This window comes from Cebidichthys violaceus, unplaced genomic scaffold (genome assembly GCF_023349555.1).
Source record: "Cebidichthys violaceus isolate CVI_PGR_0920_01 unplaced genomic scaffold, fCebVio1.0.p SCAF_11, whole genome shotgun sequence".
In the NCBI taxonomy this organism is placed as follows: Eukaryota; Metazoa; Chordata; class Actinopteri; order Perciformes; family Stichaeidae; genus Cebidichthys; species Cebidichthys violaceus.
The window spans coordinates 3,243,346-3,264,854 of NW_027176274.1; the positions used below are offsets into that span (position 1 = coordinate 3,243,346).

Here is a 21,509-nt window from a genome sequence, read left to right on the forward strand (position 1 = left end):
GTATGGAGTATTAGTCTCTCTCTGTTTTATTCGAATGCAGCAAAGACAGGGTCTGGCTCAAGGGAACTTTTTTTGTCTCAGTGAACTTGTTGGAGAGCTGAACATTCAAGAACTTTTGAACAATTTCAATATGCTTATTTTGATACGCTGTATGTCTGCCGGAGGGATCACCCAGCCCTAGAGCCTTTTTGACTGTATTAAACTTTACTATGCAGGCTTTGAGCTGCATATTGGCAAATACACTAAACTAAAAAGCAGTGCTCTGCAGTGGGAAGCTCAAATATTGCGGTAATAAACTATTAGAGAAATAGGAAAACCTCGCATGTGGCTCTCGAGTCATTTGTGCATTGGCTTTAAGGTCTTCAGTCTGCACCTCTCAGTTCAACAACGGCAGCTTGGTCAATGCCGTACAAAAATGGTCGCAGGCTAATCTGTATACTGCATCGTGAAGCCACAACGACCTGGGTTCCACTCATATTGTCATATCATTCCCCCATATTGTTCTCCCCATATTCCACGCTGCTCTGCACCGATCTCATGAAACACATGCACTAGCAGATCTGTCTGGCGTGATGTGAACACTGCAACATGCTGGTTTTTTTTTCTTTTGCTGGCGCCTCTGTTAACCTGTTAAAAGCATCTACTTCAGCTTTTCCATCCGGAAGATAAGTTAAGTAAGAATAAGAGCAATTTGAGCATCCATTTGTCGCGCCAACCATTAGAAATTATGTTTTTACCATTATGTTTGATATAAAAAAAAATTCTCACTGTACCCTCCAGGCAACCTTTGGTTTTCATTCATTTCAGTAGAATATGAAACTAAACTTTAAGAAGACTCAAGGTTTGCTGTGATCCATCACAGCAAACCTTGAGTCTTCTTCTTTTTCTGGTCAAAGTCAAGTTATTGCTACATGTTCATGCGGCAGAGACTCATTTCATACAAGGGCTTGTGTGGAAGGCAGGGGAATGCGTTTGTCTCCCTTTGTATCCATGTACACTGCAGTGTTACTGTATTGCAGTTATAATACATCAGTGTGCTGTCCACGAGGAAAACACTGAAGCCACACAAACACGAATATACACAGACGTAAAAATCCTTGATTTGGAAGCGAATACCTCAAATTGAATTCAAAAGGCCTTCATATGAGGGCAGCGTCTGTATGACAGACTGCGACAGGAACGGCCCCTTGTGGCGCATCCATTTAGCCGCTGGAAGCCACATTGCTCGGACCAGCGGCGTCCAACGAGCACCGGTGACAGCATTAATTTGGTTTGCTGGCGGTCAACATGATTAGCGAACTGCAGGAGGCTTTTACAAAGCGGACCGACTGCCTCAGCCACCCACTGTGTGGGAGGAAGAACGGAGCGCAGGATGAGCGATGAGAAGATCGTGACGGCAGATACACAGAGGCCGTGGAGATCGTGTGAGGAGCTGCTTTTAACCGGTGTTATTTTTTTGAGCCACGGGTGTTTTGGTTTTGTTTTGCGGCACACACAGGCACCAACGGTATATGCACGAAACCTAGTATTCATTACATCAGACAACGCGTGTGAAATGCATATAATGCACAGTGTTTTTACGTTGAAAGATATTCCACATTCACGCCTTTTATTTGCAGGCAGAGGCCCAGCCACTGCTTCATTTTCCAGTTGGCAGGGAGTTGATGTGTTCAGATATGATTTATTGATCATGTTGAGCACATTAGTTTACCCACTGTGTTCAGTTAAAAAGCAATAACACATTTTACACCCTCTGCTCCATGAGAATGCAATAACACTAAACTAATTACGCAAACTGGGGACGGCGGCGCGATTTGTAATAGCACAAGCTGCGTGCCGACTCTGAGCCCTCTTCAGCGAGAATATTGGAAGTAATACGCAGATATTTGATTAATTCATACAAACCTTATCGCTCTCAATTCACTTACTGATATGGGAAGAGAGACATAGGACAGTGCCTGTCTTTACATGCCGGAGTAACCCAGCTAATGGCTGCTGTTTTCTCTTATTCTTGTCAGTGACACTCTCCTTAATTAATAAATCATTCATAATCTGCTGTTCAATATAATAACATTGGGGATCAAAATCATCAACAAGAAAAGGCCAGGTTGTAATGTCAGTGCACCATACCAATAAAGAAGAGTTAGGGTTACAGACTAAGCATTTCACACACAGACCGTATATGAGAAGTGGACGTAGTAGACTGACGGTTTGAATTATATTTTACGTCGTGGATTTTTTGCATCCAGAAGTGACAAGAGGGCGGAGCTAAGTACAGCTGAATGCCAAATAAGTACGTTTTTAGCCGACCGAAACGCAAGACGAAAACATAGAGAACTCCCAGACCGGACAACGCCGTGGCAGCGACCTGCTGTATCCTCTCTTTTACTCTAGACTGGGACCACAGTTTACTCAATGAACATCATGCTGTATTAAAGAAGACTTGAAACTAGAGATCAAGATGATACGTTTACAATGTTTACTGAGGTAATAAATCAAGAGAGAAGTAGAGTCATTTTCTCATAGACTTCTATACAACCAGACTTCTTTTGCTGCCTGGCCCCCTTTAATCTAATCTCTACTTGCTGCAACTCAGACATAAACAGAAACACTGTATCAGAAACACAGAAAGATTTAAGCTGCTTATACACAGCTATGTGTCTCTCAACCCTGGATTAACCCGGGCAAAGCGGGTAACCAACAATTTGCACTACTAAAGCACAATATCAACTAGGTCTTTATATACTGTATATACAGATTTACGTAATCTTTTTTGGCCCTGACTTATATAGATGGGCCATGTGACAAAATCTAGTTCTACCAATTGTATTATTATAGTTTGAATGTAGTTTTAAAGTCATGTTTCATCCACCAACTCACTGACATACAGAAGACCTTGGGCCTACTCCAATATTGGAGTATGGTGTTTGGTGTCCCTGTGCAAAATACAATGAAGCTGCAATCTACAGTGTACTGTGTGCGCCGTGCGTGACGGTAACTTGAAGGCACCGGGGTCCCAAGCAGGTTAATCTGGTCGTGGACATGCTGCACACCTCTGAGTGCTTTTCATCTCTTGAGACCAAACGAAAAAGGGACAGAACGGGCTGAAACTCCAGTGTTAAGAAAACAAGGTCTCTTGTCTCTCAAAACTACAAAAAAAAAAAAAAAGTTGGAAAAATTGCCGGTCTGCCTGATGTGACTCCAGCTTTCAAAATCCATGATTTATCACTATAGAAACATTGCAGAAATAACAGGGTGTTTACCAAAGCCATAACTATTGGCTTTTGCAAACTGTAAAATAGTCAACTTTAATGGTATTCCTCAGTCTGTGGGGAGGCTGCAGCCAGAGTTTTGACAGGGACTTAAAAAGAGAGCGTATTACTTCTGTCCGAAAAAAACACTACATTGGCCTCAAGTACGCACTGGAATTGGCTTTAAGATGCTTTAGGTTGTCTATAAAGACTGAATGGCCTCGTTCCGCAATGTTAGACATGCTGAAAAGTCATGAGCAACACACATCTCCCAGGTCGTCTTGGCACTGGTCCTCTTGTTGTTCCAATTGTTCATTTTGGTGAATGCCTCTGAAGCTGCTTTTGGCATTTATCCTGTGAGTCGCTAAGGCAGCCTTCCAGAGAGCTCTCTCACATACGTTCTCTTTCGCATCCTTAGAATCAATATCCTCTCGTTGTTACAGAATAGTTTGTGTGCTTGTCGTGAGCAAAAAGATGTAAAATAAAAAATTTGAATACCTATCTTGTAACATATTTTCATTATTAGTTCCTAATTTGATTTTGTCTTATTTTCTCCAGTGTTTAAAATGTGCTATGAATAGATTCTGCCCTGTTTAACCTTAACTTAGAAAGGCATCATCTCACCTTGTCATGTTTCATAATCAAGTGATACAGTTGACTCAATCAATTTTCTTTCTGTCCACACACAACTATAGAAATGGACACACACACACACACACACACACACACACACACACATTCACAGCCATACACATTTTGAAGGCTCTGCAATTTTGCCACCCCTAGGTCTCCTATTAGGCCAATCAGTATAATTTTTTTCCTCATCATATGCTGTTATCGCTCTATAATAAAAAAACATATTAAACTAAAATGAAAAGAATAGCGAAGGATTTGAGGAAATGTAGCATCCCTCAGCTTTTTCCCCTCTCTCACATCATTGGTAATTGATATTTGAGGCCTCGTTTTGCGCCCCGGCCTCCTTTTCTTGAAATGAGCTTTTGGAGCGCGGAGAAAACAGCTGAGGCGGTGGAAATGGAATTGGTTGTGTGTCGGTGCATGAGAGAGCGGGATTATCCCAGCGTAATGTCAGCCTTATTAAACACTATTACACTCTATAGATCAGGGAGGGATCGGAAAAGGATATACTGCCAACTCATCTGTGTGTGGAAGTGTGTGTAAATTGGGATTATATGTCCATAAATTAGAGTGTTTTAATAAGTATCAGTTATGATCCAGTGAATGTGATCCACCTTTGATACAATGCAATATGTCTGAGGATGTATTATCATTATTATTGTCATTGTTAGTAGTAGTAGTAGTAGTAGTAGTAGTAGTAGTAGTAGTAGTAGCAGTAGTAGTAGTAAGGCAAGGCAAGTTTATTTGTATAGCACATTTCAACAACAAGGTAATTCAAAGTGCTTCACATAAAACCATTAAAAGCATCAAAACATAATGCAAAAGAAAAGGAGCTTTAAAAACAATTAAGAACATTCATTGAAACATTAAAAACAGTCATTAAAACACTAAAAAGCTAAAAACAGTGCAGTGCAGTTTAAGAAATAAAATACAGTAGTAAAATGCAGATATTGATTAAAATCCTTGAATCTGGTTCAATCAAAAGCAGCAGCAAACAGAAAAGTCTTCAGTCTTGATTTAAAGGAGCTGAGGGTCTCAGCAGACCTGCAGCTTTCTGGGACTTTGTTCCAGATGTGTGGAGCAGAAGAACCGAACGCTGCTTCTCCATGTTTAGTTCTGACTCTGGGAACAGGAAGTAGACCGGTCCCAGACCACCTAAGGGGTCGGGATGGTTCATAAGGTAGCAGCAGATCACAGATGTATTTTGGCCCTAAACCATTCAGTGCTTTATAAACCAACAGCAGGATTCTAAAGTCAGTTCTTTGTTGGACAGGAAGCCAGTGCAAAGACCTCAGAACTGGAGTGATGTGATCCACTTTCTTGGTCTTAGTGAGGACTCGAGCTGCAGCGTTCTGAGTAGTAGTAGTAGTAGTAGTAGTAGTAGTGGTGGTGGTGGTGGTAGTGGTGGTATTGTTATTAGTTTTTTCAGGAGTATTGAAAGTCGTGATGTTAACGTCAGCCAGTACAACAATGCATTCGTTTATTCTGTCTGTCTAAGAAGCGATATGATTCATAAACCACACACGCTGGCTGTAAGGGTGGTCGCACTGGGCGACACAAGTTCACTTTGATTTTGTAATTGTATGTATGGAAACGATTCCGCCGCACAAACCAGCTTTGCTGTAAAAAAAAAAAAAATGTGTTGCCGTCACGCTGTCAGATCAAAAGTTTTAGAGCCGGCGGCCAGCTGCCGATCTGCATCCGATGTCGGGTTAATAGTGGCTGTTTATCAAAAAAAAAAAAAAAATCTAAATCAAAAGCAGTGAAAAATAAATTAGCAACTGTTGGAGAACATCTGACTTATAATAGCATAAAATTAACAAGCACTTTTTTCATGACTAGCATGTGCATCAACACGCTGTCCCATGAAGCTCAGCATGAGCACGAGAAGATGTTCTGCACACACATCTTATTAGTTCAGGTGAAAATTGAGCTGGAGTATCAGTATAGGTGAGGGCGAGACCTTGTGTTACATCACGTGCCACACAACGTATATTCACACTTCTATCACAATGCCTAACAGCTCATGTTGTAGAAAGCAGCAAACGCTTTGTAGAAAAGTCTCTAGAAGTAAAGTAGAATGTAGAAACATGAGCTTTATGTATTTAAATCTGCAATTGGCAGGCAAGGAGCCCCCTTTACTGTGATTGGACCCTTCCCTTATTAGATTGGAGGCAGTGTAGGGGGAAAGCAGAATGACCATTGTGATAGAGCGCATGTGTTCTTTATGTTGAGTGCAGGGAAAAGGAATGCTTTGCCAAACGTTTCCTGGCTCTGCCTCATCGTATCGCCGTCCGCGCTTTGGTCCGTTGATTGACACGTCGCCGTGGCGTTCAAAAGGAAACAAGATTCAATCTGTTCCACTTGTCAGAAGCTGCTTTTCCTATAACGCAACTGCGATGACGTCAAGCAACTTCGGTCATATGAATGAGTTTGGAAATGTGTGTGTGTGTGTGTTTGTCAGAGCCTGTTCTTCTGATCATTAGCAAGAGAAGCCTGTGCTCCAATTGTGCTCGTTCTCCCCTAATTACTGGCAAATGCTTCCCGCTAGTCCCATGAAGGAGCACTCCGTCACCCCAGATGACTGCACTTGGAGTGCTTTCTGTGTTTTGCTAAGCAAGGTAACCGAGTCACAAATTGCAACTGGACCAGACTAAGTGTACAGCAGCACACCGACCATGAAGTAAAGCAAGTGCAATACACTTCAAGTACGATAACAAACAAGTCAAAATGATGATACTACTACTAAGACTACTACTAAGACTACTGCCACTACTACTACTAACAATTATAATAATAGTATCTTCTTGTTGCTGGTCGTTTTATTTGATTAATATCAATATTATTTGACATGTTCTATTATATTACATCTTCGTACTCTAAGTCTAATTTACACAGTGACTAATAAAGTGTATTAATTGTTCCTGGAGGTAACAAACCCTCAACCACTGTGGATCAAAGTAATGGCTGTAAAAAACAAAAAAAATGTAAATCAGGTCTTTGCTCTTCATGCAGGAAGGCAGCTGGGGTCAGCTTTGACTCGTACTCGCCTAAACCGTAAAAGAAACTGCATTGCTGTCGATCTGCATGCACAGTATATATATATATATATATATATATATATATATATATATATATATATATATATATATATATATATATATATATTTTGTGTCAAAAATGTGGTTAACTATCCACTACTTCTGTCTGGTTTGTCATATATGATCTAGTCTCTCATAGCCAGACCTCTCTCCACAGCGCTCTGTAAGCACTGATTAAAGGTCTGGCTCCACACATTATCATTCTGGTATAAGTAAAAAAAAAAAAAAATGCTATGGCTTGTTTGATGTGGTGAAGTGGGACCTCTGCTCGCAGGAGGCCGCGGACATCTCGCTCTTTCGTTGTTGTTTAAGCAACGAAGTCACGCTAAGAAAAATCAGCTGGATCCGGCTTACAATGAAAAAGTATTTATAATTCACAAATTCTAAAAGACAATTACAAACTGAATTACACTGTCGACAGTAAGGAATCGCGAAACCGAGTTCAAAGACTCTCCCCCCCTACCGGCCTACAAACGCCAGTTTACAGTAAAGAGGATCGCCAAGAACTGAACAACATCTCTCCGATCAATGTTTTTATACCCAAAAGTCAGTAGTTTACTTTCAAAAGTCCATTATCAGCTTTGTGATTGGCTGGAATCTGATTGTCTCCTCCTGTCCTCGGACAATGCTCTCCATTGGTCTAAGTGATCCGCATAATGTCTGAATAGTGTCCTCTGGTCCGACCTGTCCTCCTCCTCATAAAACAGCATGTACCCGACCTCCATGTTTTCTTAGGGCTGTCTTCATCTACATCTCTGTTTGATCAATACATCTCCTTCCCCCACTGTTAACACCCCACATTCCTGAAGTCAGCTCACCAAACTCATCTCATTACCATACAGTTGTTTTCGGATCTGAAAAGCCCGTCTCAAAGGTCTCTCTCTTTCCCTCAAAACATTCAGTAACTGTATTTTATAGTTTGATACATAGAATGATTATACTTTATGATTTAACACTTTTCCAAACAAACATGTTATAACATTATATCCACCACTAGGAGTGCTTATTAAACACATTAACATTGCTTTTTAACTTTAAATTCTTCACATTGATTCTCTTTCAACCATTCACAGTCGTGTTGGCCGGCACTAAGAACAGGATGCAGTGACGGTGCAAGGCTAGGATAGGATGTGGAGCAGCAAGTCTTGCAAGAGTTTTTTAAAGTTTTTTGCAACTCCTAAATAGGCAGCCAATGGCGGGTTTATACCCACAGTCTACATTGGGAGAGTCATGCTATGTTTGATCAGCTCATCGACTGGTGGTTTACAGTTACGGTTACTTTTCAGCAAAAGAGAAAGAACCGTCTGGGCAAATGTGCTATTCAAAAGTAGTACGCCAAGTATTCCAAAGTGTAGCAGATTGCGATGAAATTAACCAAGCTCTTCTATGCTCCCCATGAGATTAACCCCGTCTAGATCTTTCCTTTTGCCATTTTTTTATTTGTACCATCCCCTGGCCAAAATATCGAAGCTGCCCACATTGCGTCTCTAATCTCCTGGGCAGACTGTCATAAAATTGTCAGTGTTATCCCAAAACCATTCATTTCGAACAAGCTTACTGTTTTACCATTAATTGCTGCCGTGCAGGGTTAAACTAATCCCCATCAGTAACCGAGGCCAAGTCTTTCCACGTGTCTGAATGCCAAAGAAGAAGATCAGGCGTCTCCCAGCCGACAGACTCGACAGTGATATCACGCTGTCGTCTTTTCCCTCATCACAGCGGCTCCATCAAGTTTTGCATCCGAGATATATACGGCGTCTTCACACTCCAAATGTGAGAGCAACATTTCGTCACTTCACTCGCACCGTGCTGCACTTGTTGCCTTCCCTACAGCTGCTTCCCAGAAATATATTTTGGCACTTTTTTTTTTCTGTTGCAGTATCATTATCATCGTTATTTTTCCTTTTACCTTTATATTTTCCTGATCTGTTCCCTATGATCTGTTTTAGAATATACTTCTTTATTTGAGGGCTAAAGCCTGTCAGGCACCTTTTGAGATGTTCCTCATGTTTTGTCACCTCCCTCATTTTTCTCTCTTATTGCTGTTTGTCCATGAGAGACACCATAAGAGCGTGCTCGGCTTGCAAGTCTGAGTTACAAATCTCGATGCTCGTGGTTTACTGTATACTTCTTTACATCTGTAAATAGTTTCCCCTTATGCATACACTTGATTGAATTTGAGCCTGTGTGCATAATTCTGTGAGAGTGAGATTTAAAGAAGAGAGAGAAAGAGAGAGAGAGAAAGAGAGAGAGAAAGAAAGAGAGAGAGAGAGAGAGAGAGAAAGAGAGAGAGAGAGAAAAAGCATCACCAAAGGCATTTAAATTGACTGCTCCATTTTAATTTCACTCCAGCTCCATTATGTTGTTGTTGATGTTACTAAAGGGCTGCCATGTCATTATCTCCCTCCTTTGTTTGTGCTGTTTCTGTGAAGACATTGCCGTTGTTTATTTTCCACAAGAAGGCCTTTATGCTAATGCGACCTCTGCTAAAGACGATTTGCTGTCGATTTAACAGCGTGTTAAAATCCCAATCACCATCAATCATGCAGAGGGGAAGCAGTGAGCGAGGGAGAGGTTTTGGGGCTAAGTCACGCCAATATTCATAACACCTTGTAATAATTAATTAGCGTCTCAGACATTGACAAGCATTCTCTGCTTTTCATGAGACATATAGCCTTGCGAGTATCATAATAAAAACTTAGTAACAGAAAAAAAACGGGGATAAATGTGAACGAAAGGGAAACTATTGTAGAGGCAGTGATATACAGGAGCTGCCTTCTTGTAAATGTAACAGAATACACAAGATTTATATCTGATATTGATATGACAAAACAGATCCACAGACTTTCGGTTGATGACACCACATTTGCGTTTTGGTGTCTTCACAGCAGATTGAATCTGCTCTCAGTAAACTGACATTCACAGAGGGATGGAAATGATGCTGCAGATGTATCTGGTAGAGCAAAAGACAAAGAAGCCACACAGATAGGTGGTGGTAATAATGGGGAAGGGATTGAGACACTAGAAAGAAATTACAATGGAGAGTTGTGTCATGCGTACTCGGGGATAATGAAAATTCACAGCAAATGTCTCCTAAACCTACAGCCATTAGTGTTCCAGACATCTTGTCTCCGACCATCCAACCCGACTGCAGCAGGTCAGGTTTCACCAGAATCAACAGAAATCTTCATATGGGGTGCATCAATATACATATGACCAGTGGCTGTTGAAGAAATAGTTTAATAGTTTAATTTTGGCAGATTTTCCTTGCTAGATGTTTACCCCGGTCTTTATTCTAAGCTAAGCGCTTAAAGGTCACCTGGCTGTAGCTCAGATACCATACAGACACGAGACTGGAATCGATCTTCTTCATCTCCAAAAAAGAAATCACATTTCCCAAAATGTCCGACTATTCCTTTAAGACGTCTTTGATCTGGAACCAAAACCGTTCAAGAGACGGACAAAGCAACCGACCGACATCACCATCCTTAAACTCCACCGCTCGCAGGGCAACACGTGTCACATTCCACCAGTAGTTGATGGGGTCCATGCCCAGGAGCCAACGGCACGCACTATAATAGATTTACTGTTGATCATGCATTAGAGATATCCTAATACAGGTCAGTGCTTCCTAGGAGCCAGTCAGGACATTATCTCATCAGTCAAGCTTGGGCCGTAAAAACACTGCTTTACTGTCCATCCCGAAGCCTCCTCCAGCCACTGTTTTGTCTTTAAAGTAAGATTTAGAAGGTAGTCTCCGCTCTCTCTGAGTTATCGGATGTCTTTTGTAAAGTTTACTACTCTGTTCGTTCATTTGGCACAAGACTCTCTCTATGTTGCTATAAACACTGCCGTAAAGGGATCAGTGAGGCTGACCCCTGTAAAGTCCATAAAAAGATCTGTGTCTCCGATAATGTCACTGATATATAAGCGATGGCTGCCCCTGACTGAGCCCGTCCAGCGCTGTCTTTGGTGGAAACTGGCTCTGACTCTCTTTTGTCTCGCTTTTAATTAGATTTTCAGTTTTTCTTGTCGGTTTTGTCTTTGTTCCCCTCTCACCTTTATCTCCCTTTTAACTAGTTAAATCCAGTGCACCAATGCATTTTACTAACCCGGATGCTAACATTGAAACTTTGAATATTTGTTGAATAACAATCATAAAGTAAAAACACACTTTTCTGATGTTGCTGTAATTAATCTGAAGTGTAGAAACCTACATGTCCATTCATATCACACAACAGCAGTGTTAGTACGTGAGGATCTTTTTGGAACAATGATTTCAAAAGGACACATGCTGGTTGATGGGCTGCATGTCTCAAAATCACAATAACTTAAACTGAATTTAGTCACTATCCACACGGTGCAAAATCCCAATGGCGTTGATTGTCAGTGAATAGCTCTCTTAACGGATGAGTTAAAGGTATCCTCTGGTGTTTTTTTTTTTTTTAAAACTAGCAGCACAATGGAGCGATACATTTGTTTAGGCAGGAGTGAGAAACAACAATGAGAGGAGAATAAAGGCGTGGAGAAGGAGGAGAGTCAGAAGAAAGGAAAAGGGCCATGAGTATTTAACAAAAGCATTCTCCTGTTGTAGTTGAAGTAGACATTGCATTAAGCAGTGCTTTTAATACTGTAGAGCTTTAAGTGTAAGTGATTCAAATCCTCTATAAAGTCCTAAACATCCCCTAGTCTGCATGCTGTCAATGGAGATAATTAGCTCTGATTATCCTCGTTAATAGTATTGTTTTTTTTCTCTACCAACAAAAATGGCCTGCGTTAAAAGAGCTTATTACCTCTATTACCTGTGATCACCAATTATGAATCTCCAGTCATTGTATCTTATCAAAGCCTCACTCAATACAATAAACCTTTATGCTACAAAATACCAGTCTAATTAAACTGAGGGGGGGGGGGGGGGTCAATGCAATAGAAGAAGTTCAAATAATTGTCGCGAGAGGGTACATAAAAGGAAGAAATTAAACGGAAATAGTGAATGATTTGCATTAATGGAAATAACTTTATTCAGAGACGGGAAGCTTTCCTGTGTCCCAGTTCGCCTTCGCCGCGTTGCTGGTAAACATTAGTGCTTTGTAAAGCCGCCGCACTCCAATATCCGTAAATGCCATGAAAGAGATTAAAATCAGGAGGCACTTAGGAGCGAGTGAATACAAGAGGGTTACGGCCGCTGGGTTGAAAGCTGAAACAGCACGGTTTGAACACTGCTCAAGGTGTGCAAACGTGTAGCATGTGGCGTGGAAGACATATCAGGTCAAACATATATTTATATTTTTTCAAGATCATTTGTCTTTTCTTTTTTCTTTATCAAATTTAGGGAAAACCATGCACTTGTTGCATGATGTGTTTTACATCATGCAATACAGAGGAAGTATTCACACAAAACGCACATATTCCATGCATACATTATAAAGAGCATAACACTTATAACACACTAAGAGAACTCAGTACTGTTTGTATCGCTCTACACTGTATCGTCTTAATGTATCTCACTTATATCGGTGCTTACATCGTGTATGAGCTAGTGGAAAAAAAAAAGGAATATTCGTCATACTCCATCAGGGGAAAATTACAACCTATGTATGGAGAAAGGGACTATTCTGATAAGATATGCATGGACAAGATGTGTACCGTGTCAGCACAGAGAAAAAGCAATAAGGCTTTTATTTGTATTGTTTCATAGTTGTTCTTTCGTACATGGGGCACTGAGGAGGGTAATGTTTGTGTGGAGTGAAATTGAAAATGGTCCTGCTTTTTTTTTTCTTTTCTTTTTTTTTTTCTTCCATACGCAATAAGTTTTCCGGCTGCATCTCGCCTATAACGCTACCATCTCTGCAATGATCTCTCATCCTTTGCATCGCCTCCTCACCACGCTGCCTTTTGATTTCAAGAGCTGAACTATTCTGCAACATTTGTTGATGTGGTTCTGCAAGTAAATGCTGCAGAATTGTGCTCCTCTTGGAATTGTTCTTCTTCGCTGACCACCGGGAGAGGCTCCCGCCATCATCGGCTATGCACTGCAAAGAATGTCATTTGCACACATGCACACATAGGCCTGCAAACACAACACACACACACACACACACACACAGACATGCAGATACCAGTAAAGAAGAAGCTTATAATATGGAATCTGTTGCGTTGGACTTATTGCCAGTGCTAGGTAAGCTAAGCTACTTGAAGTGAGCTCAGATCTAAGTCAGGGGAACATAAGGATTGATCGGGTCTGACTGCATGAATTCTTATTTAACAAGGTGTAAAGATCATCAAATAAAGCATGCATGTAGTGTTTGCCTTTGTGCGACTTCATTAGGTTGCTGTAGTAGCGAGATGAAAGGAAGTTAGGAGATGAGGAAACACAAAAATGCAACAAAGGGATGTTTTGCTCCGTGTTTGTCACCTTAACCCCCAGACCACCAAGGTGCCTCCATTAATTAGGTTTCTAATGGTTTTCACCGAAACATCATTCAGAACCTGATGCTTCTTTTATGTTTGCATTTGATTTAAAGGCCACGACTGCACAGTGATTTGTCCAATGTTAATGTTGATACCTAACTGAGTAATGCTTTGTTTAATGTGAGGCTCAATAGAGATCTTAAGTAAATGTCCATAAAATGTGGAAGATGGCTATTCAATATTTCAACCGTATTGCCTGAGAAGAAGGTCAAAGATTGGACGATTCTGCAAAATTAAGCAACATTTGTTTTCAAATTATTTGTGTTTCTACAATATGGCAACTACAAGGATAAGGTACAAGGATAGAGAAATGTTTTGCTTATGGAAATAGATTGAATGCGCGGTAGGTTAGTGTCAGGCAACTAAAACATTTGATCAAATCTGGAGAAAGATTGTGGTTGTAGTAAAAAAAAACCTGAATCAGTTGATTCTGCCTCAGTACAAAGAGCACACTGCTTTATGCACCGCAGGCTTTCAACGTCGACACTGGACACAAATACATGTCTCGGGATACCGGGCTAACAAATTCCCATTGAACAACAGGTCAGCACCTGTCTTTAGACAAGGTGGAGCACGTTCCAGAACTCTTGTATGCATACGCCCCTCTCACAATCTCCTTCTGTTCTTAGAAATCATAGGTGACACCACCAAATTGTCCAACCACTTTAACCAAAGGGGCCACTGCTTAGCGAAGCTCTCTGTTCATTAAACCAGTAAAGAAGTGTGAAGAAGTAGCAGTTCCGGCAGATGGTCATACAGTACAACGTGGACAGTAGTAATGACAAATAGACAAGCAGAGGGCCGACAGACGGGTCAAACTCCCCGCACATGATCTGCCTGCCAGTTGCTCCGGTGTTGTTCGGGTCCAATGAGTATGAAGCGGCGAGCCTCACCAACCGATCTGCTGCCTTTGGGTCTCGGGGCCCGGCTCGGGACTCTGAGATGTAGATGTTCTGGTCGACTTCCAGAGCTCGTTAACCTTGAGGCGGAGGGGCCGAGAGTTAGATCAGAGCCCCAAAGGCCAGCGGGTCAGGATGCGGTTCTCTCATCCGCCGCTCACCTCGGCGAGCCGTGATCATCCGCTCACTCTCACACTTTGTCACATGGAAGGAATCCATATCTCACCCGCTATCTTTAATAACATGTTCCACAATCTGTAATGGGCTGCCTGGAATAATGCATTATGTAAGATAAATATGATGTACAACATTGTGACGATATTTAATATTGGTAGGCAGCTTCGTAATTCAGTGGCCGTCATGCTTGATGAATGTCATTGATGATGCATCACTGTATGTGAGTCTCACTCATCAGCAGTGGTTCTGTTTCCCTCTGTGCTCCCACATGTTCACTTTATCTGTCAGAGATGAGACAAACATGGAATACACTTTGTTCTCTCAATATGATGCAGACATGAGCTCTGCATTTATTAATAAACGCTGTACGGCCTTTATTTTCCAAAAGAGTTGACTGACTGTGATCAACTATATGGATTGTAATTGTATGTATCATTACAATGTAATAATAATAATAAAAACTAATAAAACACATGTTTGTATCTTAAATAGACATGTCTGAGTGCATTATGAAGATGTCATCTATTTCCGTATGCATATTCCATGTCGGTACATTCAGTTTAAATATGGGCTTCACAGAAAATCGTTCTCTCACTTTTATTAATTTTTTTACACGTTTTGTGAAATTTCTATGACCCGGATTGACTTTAGAAACACACACACACACACACACACACATATCACACATTCAACCTTGTCCTGTTGCCTCCTTCCACTGTGCTATTTCGTATTGGCTGTCCTACTCACTAGTCATCAGCAGTCCAATATGCAAACTCCAATACAGTTTGTTTTTTGATCTGACGTGCAGCATATTAACTGGAAGTAAAAGAGGCTTATTGTAATGATTGCAATACTCATACGCTCCATGCGTGTTTTAATGGGTGAATGCTGAAATGTAGTGTAAAGTGCTTTGAGTGGTTGAAAGACTAAAAAAGGCGCATTACAAATGCAAGTCCATTTACCAGCATCTAACTGCTTAATCGGCGAAATCTCCAGACTTCCTTCCTTTTGCGTTCGTTTGACTTGTTCAATTTCAATTTTGCATTGTCTACTGGTGTGTGTGTGTGTGTGTGTGTGTGTGTGTGTGTGTGTGTGTGTGTGTGTGTGTGTGTGTGTGTGTGTGTGTGTGTGCTAGCCTCCCTGCCACCATGTGTGTGTCCATCCCCCTGTGATGCATGGTCAGTCATTGTACAGCACCAGCGTGGCCTTGGAGCAGAGCCCCGGCCACGGACAGATTGCAGCAGGACACCGCAAGGTTCCAAAAGCAACAGTTCAGTGAGGTCAGCCAGCGGCGTCATTAGGTTGACAGAGTCTAACACAGGGTCTCGTGAGGTGGGGGGGGGGGGAGTATGACTGACGCTTTTTGACTCAAGGACGTGCCGGTACCGGAGGTTAATGACGGAGGCAGCCTTGGTACGCCATAGGGGAGGCCACTTATCATACTGATGTACAGTCTTGTGTGGGTGTGTGTCAGGTTTGTTGAAGGGAAATATCAATTTGAATGTTTTGAACTAATCAATGGTCAGTCTTTAGCTTTTTGTTAATACTCTTTATTCTACTCACTAAGACACTAATACTTTCAAATAGAGGATTCCGATAGAGTCTGATCGATACATTAAAGACCTGACCTGATAAAGACCTGATTCCAATAAAGGGCTGGCCATTTTCAAAACTCGTGTGTGTGTGTGTGTGTGTGTGTGTGTGCGTGTGTGTGTGTGTGTGTGTGTGTGTGTGCGTGTGTGTGTGTGTGTGCGTGTGTGTGTGTGTGTGTGTGTGTGTGTGTGTGCGTGCGTGTGTGTGTGTGTTAACCTCTTTGCCTCTGTCCTAATTGTCCCGACTTGATCAGAGCAGTCGTGGTTTGGAGCGCTTCCTTGTCCTCCCTGCAGCTCCATTTATCACAGCCAGCAATGGAGACACACAAAGGCACTCTGTGCTTCAAGGTGAATTTCCAAATGGCTCGGCTTGTGTTACTTTGTTAAATCGATGTGCCTGGTGACAACCGACAGCCATGGAAATCTCACCAGGCTGGAGACTTTTACACTTCTTTGTGACATGGAAGTGCTGTGGAGGTTGAGAATATGCTATTAAAAGCCGTTGCAGTTGGTCTCTAATTAATTTTGTAAACTCTTGCAATCTTTTAGTTTATGTTCTTAGTATTTTTAATAAGGGATGCTTTTGTGTGTTGCGTTTGATCAATCAAACACACACCTTTTTTCAGTGCTTCCTCGAAAGGTGTCGAGACACATGCTTTCACGCTATGACGGTACAAAACTTACAATGCATGCATTGTTGGCATTCTTGACACTTTCTCTATTTGTTTTGTGAATTTGAATAAAAAAAAAAAACCTGGGTTTGATAGTTATACATGTGGTTGTGTGAAGGTGTAACCGACAGAGTTTTAATTATTTGAACAATGTCTTATTTACTCAGCTTTAACACGTTACTGATATCATTTGCCTGCTCAGAGCAGAGTATGTAGAGAGAGTATTCGGGATATTTTGAATATATATTTTTTTCTCTTGTAAGAGTAGGAAGAGCATTGGCGTTAACATGACATTACGTTAAAATTGTTTTGACATTTAGGAAGGGAGAAGAACGGTCTGTGTCGGATCCCGCAGTGCAAGTGTTTTTGATTCCAGTTCAACAAAGACAACGTAATAAATATCTGTGTCGAATGTCCGTTAAGCTCCCTTTGTTTTCATGTAAAATAAAAGATCACACTTTTTTAAAACGAAGAGTAAAAGTTCCCCAAACCAGAGCAGATGGTCTCTTTACTTTACCGAACCTTGCCGCATTCATTTCCGTATTTGAAAAGACAAACCGGGTTTCCAATAAATCTGTTAAAAGTCTGATAATTACCATACAGGGTTCGCATTACTGATAATGCTGAATTCCTGATGGATATTGACAGACACAAAGCCACTCCAGTGCCTCTTGATTAGACATGGCTACTTCAAACAGATACGATGTCATATTGTAGACATTATGTCATTGCTGGTTTTATTACAATATGTGTCCTCTTGGGTCCTCTTGAGTCACGAGGATGATGGGACTTCTCCATGTGCCGTTCTAACCTGTGTGCCCGTAACATGGTCTGGCTTCGCTCTCATCTTTATGTCATGTTGTCATCCTGTCACCACCAGCGTGCCACCCGGGCTTCTACAAGGCATACGCTGGAAACACCAAGTGCTCAAAGTGCCCTCCGCACAGCGTCAGCTACGGGGAAGGGGCGGCTATCTGCCGCTGCGAGACGGGCTTCTTCAGGGCTGAGAGGGACCCTCCCACGATGGCTTGCACACGTGAGTATAGCAGCAAACGGGGCTTGATACTGACTTATTACTCATGAGACGCACAACCGCATAGCTGGTCAAAGCTTTTAGTCGTCCTTTGTGATGTCATGGGAGAGCTTTGAGCCCCGCTGCCATCACTTCAACTGTCTAAATTATGAATACATGTTAAAGATCTCTATTCTTGTGTGTGCCCGGCAGTCTGGGTAAGCTATTGGTTTTCGGTCTCTCAGAATTAGCTGCGTCTTGTCTGCAGGACTTATCTGGTGTACAATTGTGCACCGGATGAATTACATGGCTTTTGTTCAGCTGCCTCGTCTTCATTGATGATTTACCGACTGTCATTACGACTTCATATTTGCATTAAATTACAGTTTAACCGGACTAATTCTCCTTTAATTAAAAAGCCATTTAGCTGTCACTGAGATAGACTGGGGCCAGATCTGAGAGCTCCACAGGGTGGAAGAGTGTATTTGTCTTTTGCGGAGAGACAAAGCCAAGTCATTGTGGAGAAGCTGTGAGTGTACAGTTCCCCTGCACGATGCACTGGGTGTCCAAATCCATGCATTTATACTGTATGTGCAGGCTTTCCAGTGCAACAACACCACTAAATCCCACAATACTGTATATATCTTTTTATATACTGATCAAACAGACATGCATTGTTTCAATCACAAGAACAGCATGAAACCTGTTTCAGAAAAAATAGTGTGTTATTTCAAGATCTTTGTTTTACCCCTGACATTAGATTACAGTCATTTAGCAGACGCTTTTATCTAAAGCGACTTACAATTCAGAATCTATCTACACACCGTAGACGCAGCTATAGGAGCAACTTCTGGGGTTAAGTGTCTTGCTCAAGGACACATTGACATGAGACTAGCGGAGCAGGAGCCAGGGGATCTAACCGCCGACCCTCTGATTGAAAGGCGGCCCTGCTCTCCACTTAGCCTCGGTCACCCAACCAAAGACCAACAATGTACATACAAATATAGCACCAGCACAATGCCACAAGTCTGCTTTGAATATGGTGGGTCAATATATATATATATATATATATATATATATATATATATATATAGGGCTCTTCAACAGTAGTTGTTAGTTGTTGAACTAAATCTTTCAGGCAAAAGCACATCCTGAATCTCCAACGCCACGTTTGCTCCCGGTACAAACGCTGTGCATAAAGGCTTGTGGGGCGTGTTACAACCCAGCAAACTAAGAGGTGTAGACTACCACATCTACTCTAACAAGCTGTGAGTTCTGTGTTTACCCATAATGCATTTTAATCAGCAGCTTGTTGGCCAGAGCATAAACTATTAGCGTGATGTCTAAGTAAAAAAAAAAAAAGAAAAGAAAAGAAACAGAGATTAAAGACTGGGGGCCTGAGAGGAAGACAAAGGCGGAGAGCAAGAAAGAAAGGATGTCACAGGAGGAGAGATAAAGGTGGAGAGAGAGTGTAAAGGCTGGATGGAGGAGACAGTGAAGAGAGAAAGGAAGGAGGGTGCTGATACCAATCTCCCCCTAGAGGAGAATAGGAGCTGATTGATGGCAGTGGGGTTGCTCTGCGAGAGGGGAGGTGGGTGGATTCTCCTCGACGGAGAGAATAGAAGAGGTGAGATAATGGCCGATAGACGCAGAAGCAGATAAAGAGAGAGAGAATGGACATTCGCTGACAGACGTGGAGGAGGGGTAGGAGGAGCTGTACTGTCTACTGAGATTTTGAGCAAAGGTAGGGAGGGAGAGGGATGGACGGATGGAGGAGGAGAGGGAGGCATCCCATTGTCGAAGGCAGACGGTGAGCTTGGCAGGACGGGACGGTTCAAATCCCTCAGGCTTTTTAACTCCACCCTGTTGACAGCTGGCTGCGTGCTATAGCACAATACTGACCCTGACACACAAACACACACATAGAGAGCAGAAAACTACCTCAACAAGGGGAATGTGAGGGGAGGTGAAATAGCTTAGAGACAGTTTATACATGGTGCAGCAGTAATGTGGGGTATTTAGAGATAGATTCATATTTTTGCAGAGCATTTTGGACGACGTCTTAGATGCGAGGTATCTCAGTGGTCAACTTTGGGTCCTTTGCTTTTTCTTCAGTGTGCATAATATTGGCAGCTTGGTTACTCTGAGGGACTGCTGCTGTGTTAAAAGGCTAGAAATCCCACCCGCAGATCAATAAGGACAGATCAACTGGAAATGTATGAATACATTTATTGAAGTTAGCAAGAGAAAAATACTTTAGCGATTAGAATCTTACGGATTAAAGCCTCTGTATTAAGCATGGGCTCTTATGGAGACAGGAGGTAGGACAGGATCCCCTGGAGTCTGGGCGCTGGTGGCGGCGCAGTAATGGTGGTAATGGGGAAGTGTGTGGATTGCGCATTGGAAGGTCTTAAAAAGACCGTAAAATAAAAAGGTGACGAAATAGCAGAAACGAACACCTTAGAGGAATAAAAGCAGACGGTGAAGGAAAAGATCATCCTCGTACAACTCAAGCCTCATTCGGGTTAAAAACAAAACATCTGGATCTGTAGGGAGATGTCATTGCCACCAGGGCTGATAAGACATAAAATGACGCATTGTTTAAAACATCACACAGCTAATTGTCCATCTCCTTTTCTTAACAGCAGCTTAAACCCTTTTAAAAACACCGTATAACTCATTTATCTATTCATTGACTTCCTGCCTACGACTGCAGGCCCTCCGTCTCCACCGCGCAACTTGCTGTTCAACCTGAACGACACCTACCTGATGCTGGAGTGGTCCCCTCCCAGCGACAACGGGGGCCGCCGGGATCTCACCTACAACGTCCAGTGCAAACGCTGCGGCCCCGAGTCCGACCAGTGCCATTTCTGTGAGGAGGAGCTCCGTTTCCTACCGCGACCTTTAGGCCTGACCAACGCCACCGTCACCGTCATGGACTTCTCGGCGCACGCCAACTACACCTTTGAGATCGAGTCCCTCAACGGCGTTTCAGACATGAGCTCCTTCCCTCGACAGGTGGCCATCATCACCGTCAGCACTGATCAGGGTGGTGAGTACATATTTGAATTTGACTTGATGTTGAGAACGCTGTGACTGCGATTACATCTGCAGTACCTTCAATATACAGCACCACAGCCTCCCTTGTTTGATTTCATGACGTATAAACCCTGAAGGACAATAGTTTCCTCTCTGATCTTTACTTAGTTCAGACAATGGAACTATTTCGGAGCTTGATAAAGAGTTCTAAATATTTGATATTGTTGAAGGTGCTAAATTAGATATTCACAGCATTAGTATAGCAGCAAACAACTATTTGCTATGTAAACATATAGTGCAGTAATGTCTTTCCGAGCAGAGACCGAAGTCACTTTTTTTTAGCTCCGTCAGCACTTCTGTTATTGTTTGTAATGCTAGCGCTGTTAGCACCGTTGGCTGCGAGCCGTCGTCTCGGCCTTCGGCATGTCGCGAGTCGCTTGGAGGCAATAGATATGCGGTGAATTCTGTACAGCAAACCTTTAAAAAAGAACTATTTATAGTGATTGTGGAGCTGCGCTTTTCTCAAATTGTAATTTTGCATAAACTTGCTAATAGCACAATGTAGCCTTTGATGCAGCTGGTAGAGAAAGTCAGGGTCGACGTAGCGGTTTGTGTTCCTCTTGGTGTTTCTAGTTTTGCATCCTTAACTGCTGCTGTAAA

At 42.1% G+C, this 21,509-nt stretch overlaps 1 protein-coding gene across 1 annotated transcript in view; it reads left to right on the plus strand.

Moving 5' to 3' along the window:
• Window positions 1-21,509, plus strand: part of LOC137892440 (ephrin type-A receptor 6-like) — a 137,688-nt gene that overhangs the window by 56,843 nt on the left and 59,336 nt on the right. Inside the window, exons 4-5 of the mRNA XM_068737559.1 lie at window positions 17,679-17,834; window positions 20,527-20,862. Of these exons, the coding sequence (XP_068593660.1) occupies window positions 17,679-17,834; window positions 20,527-20,862 (492 nt within the window). The remainder of the gene's footprint in view (window positions 1-17,678; window positions 17,835-20,526; window positions 20,863-21,509) is intronic.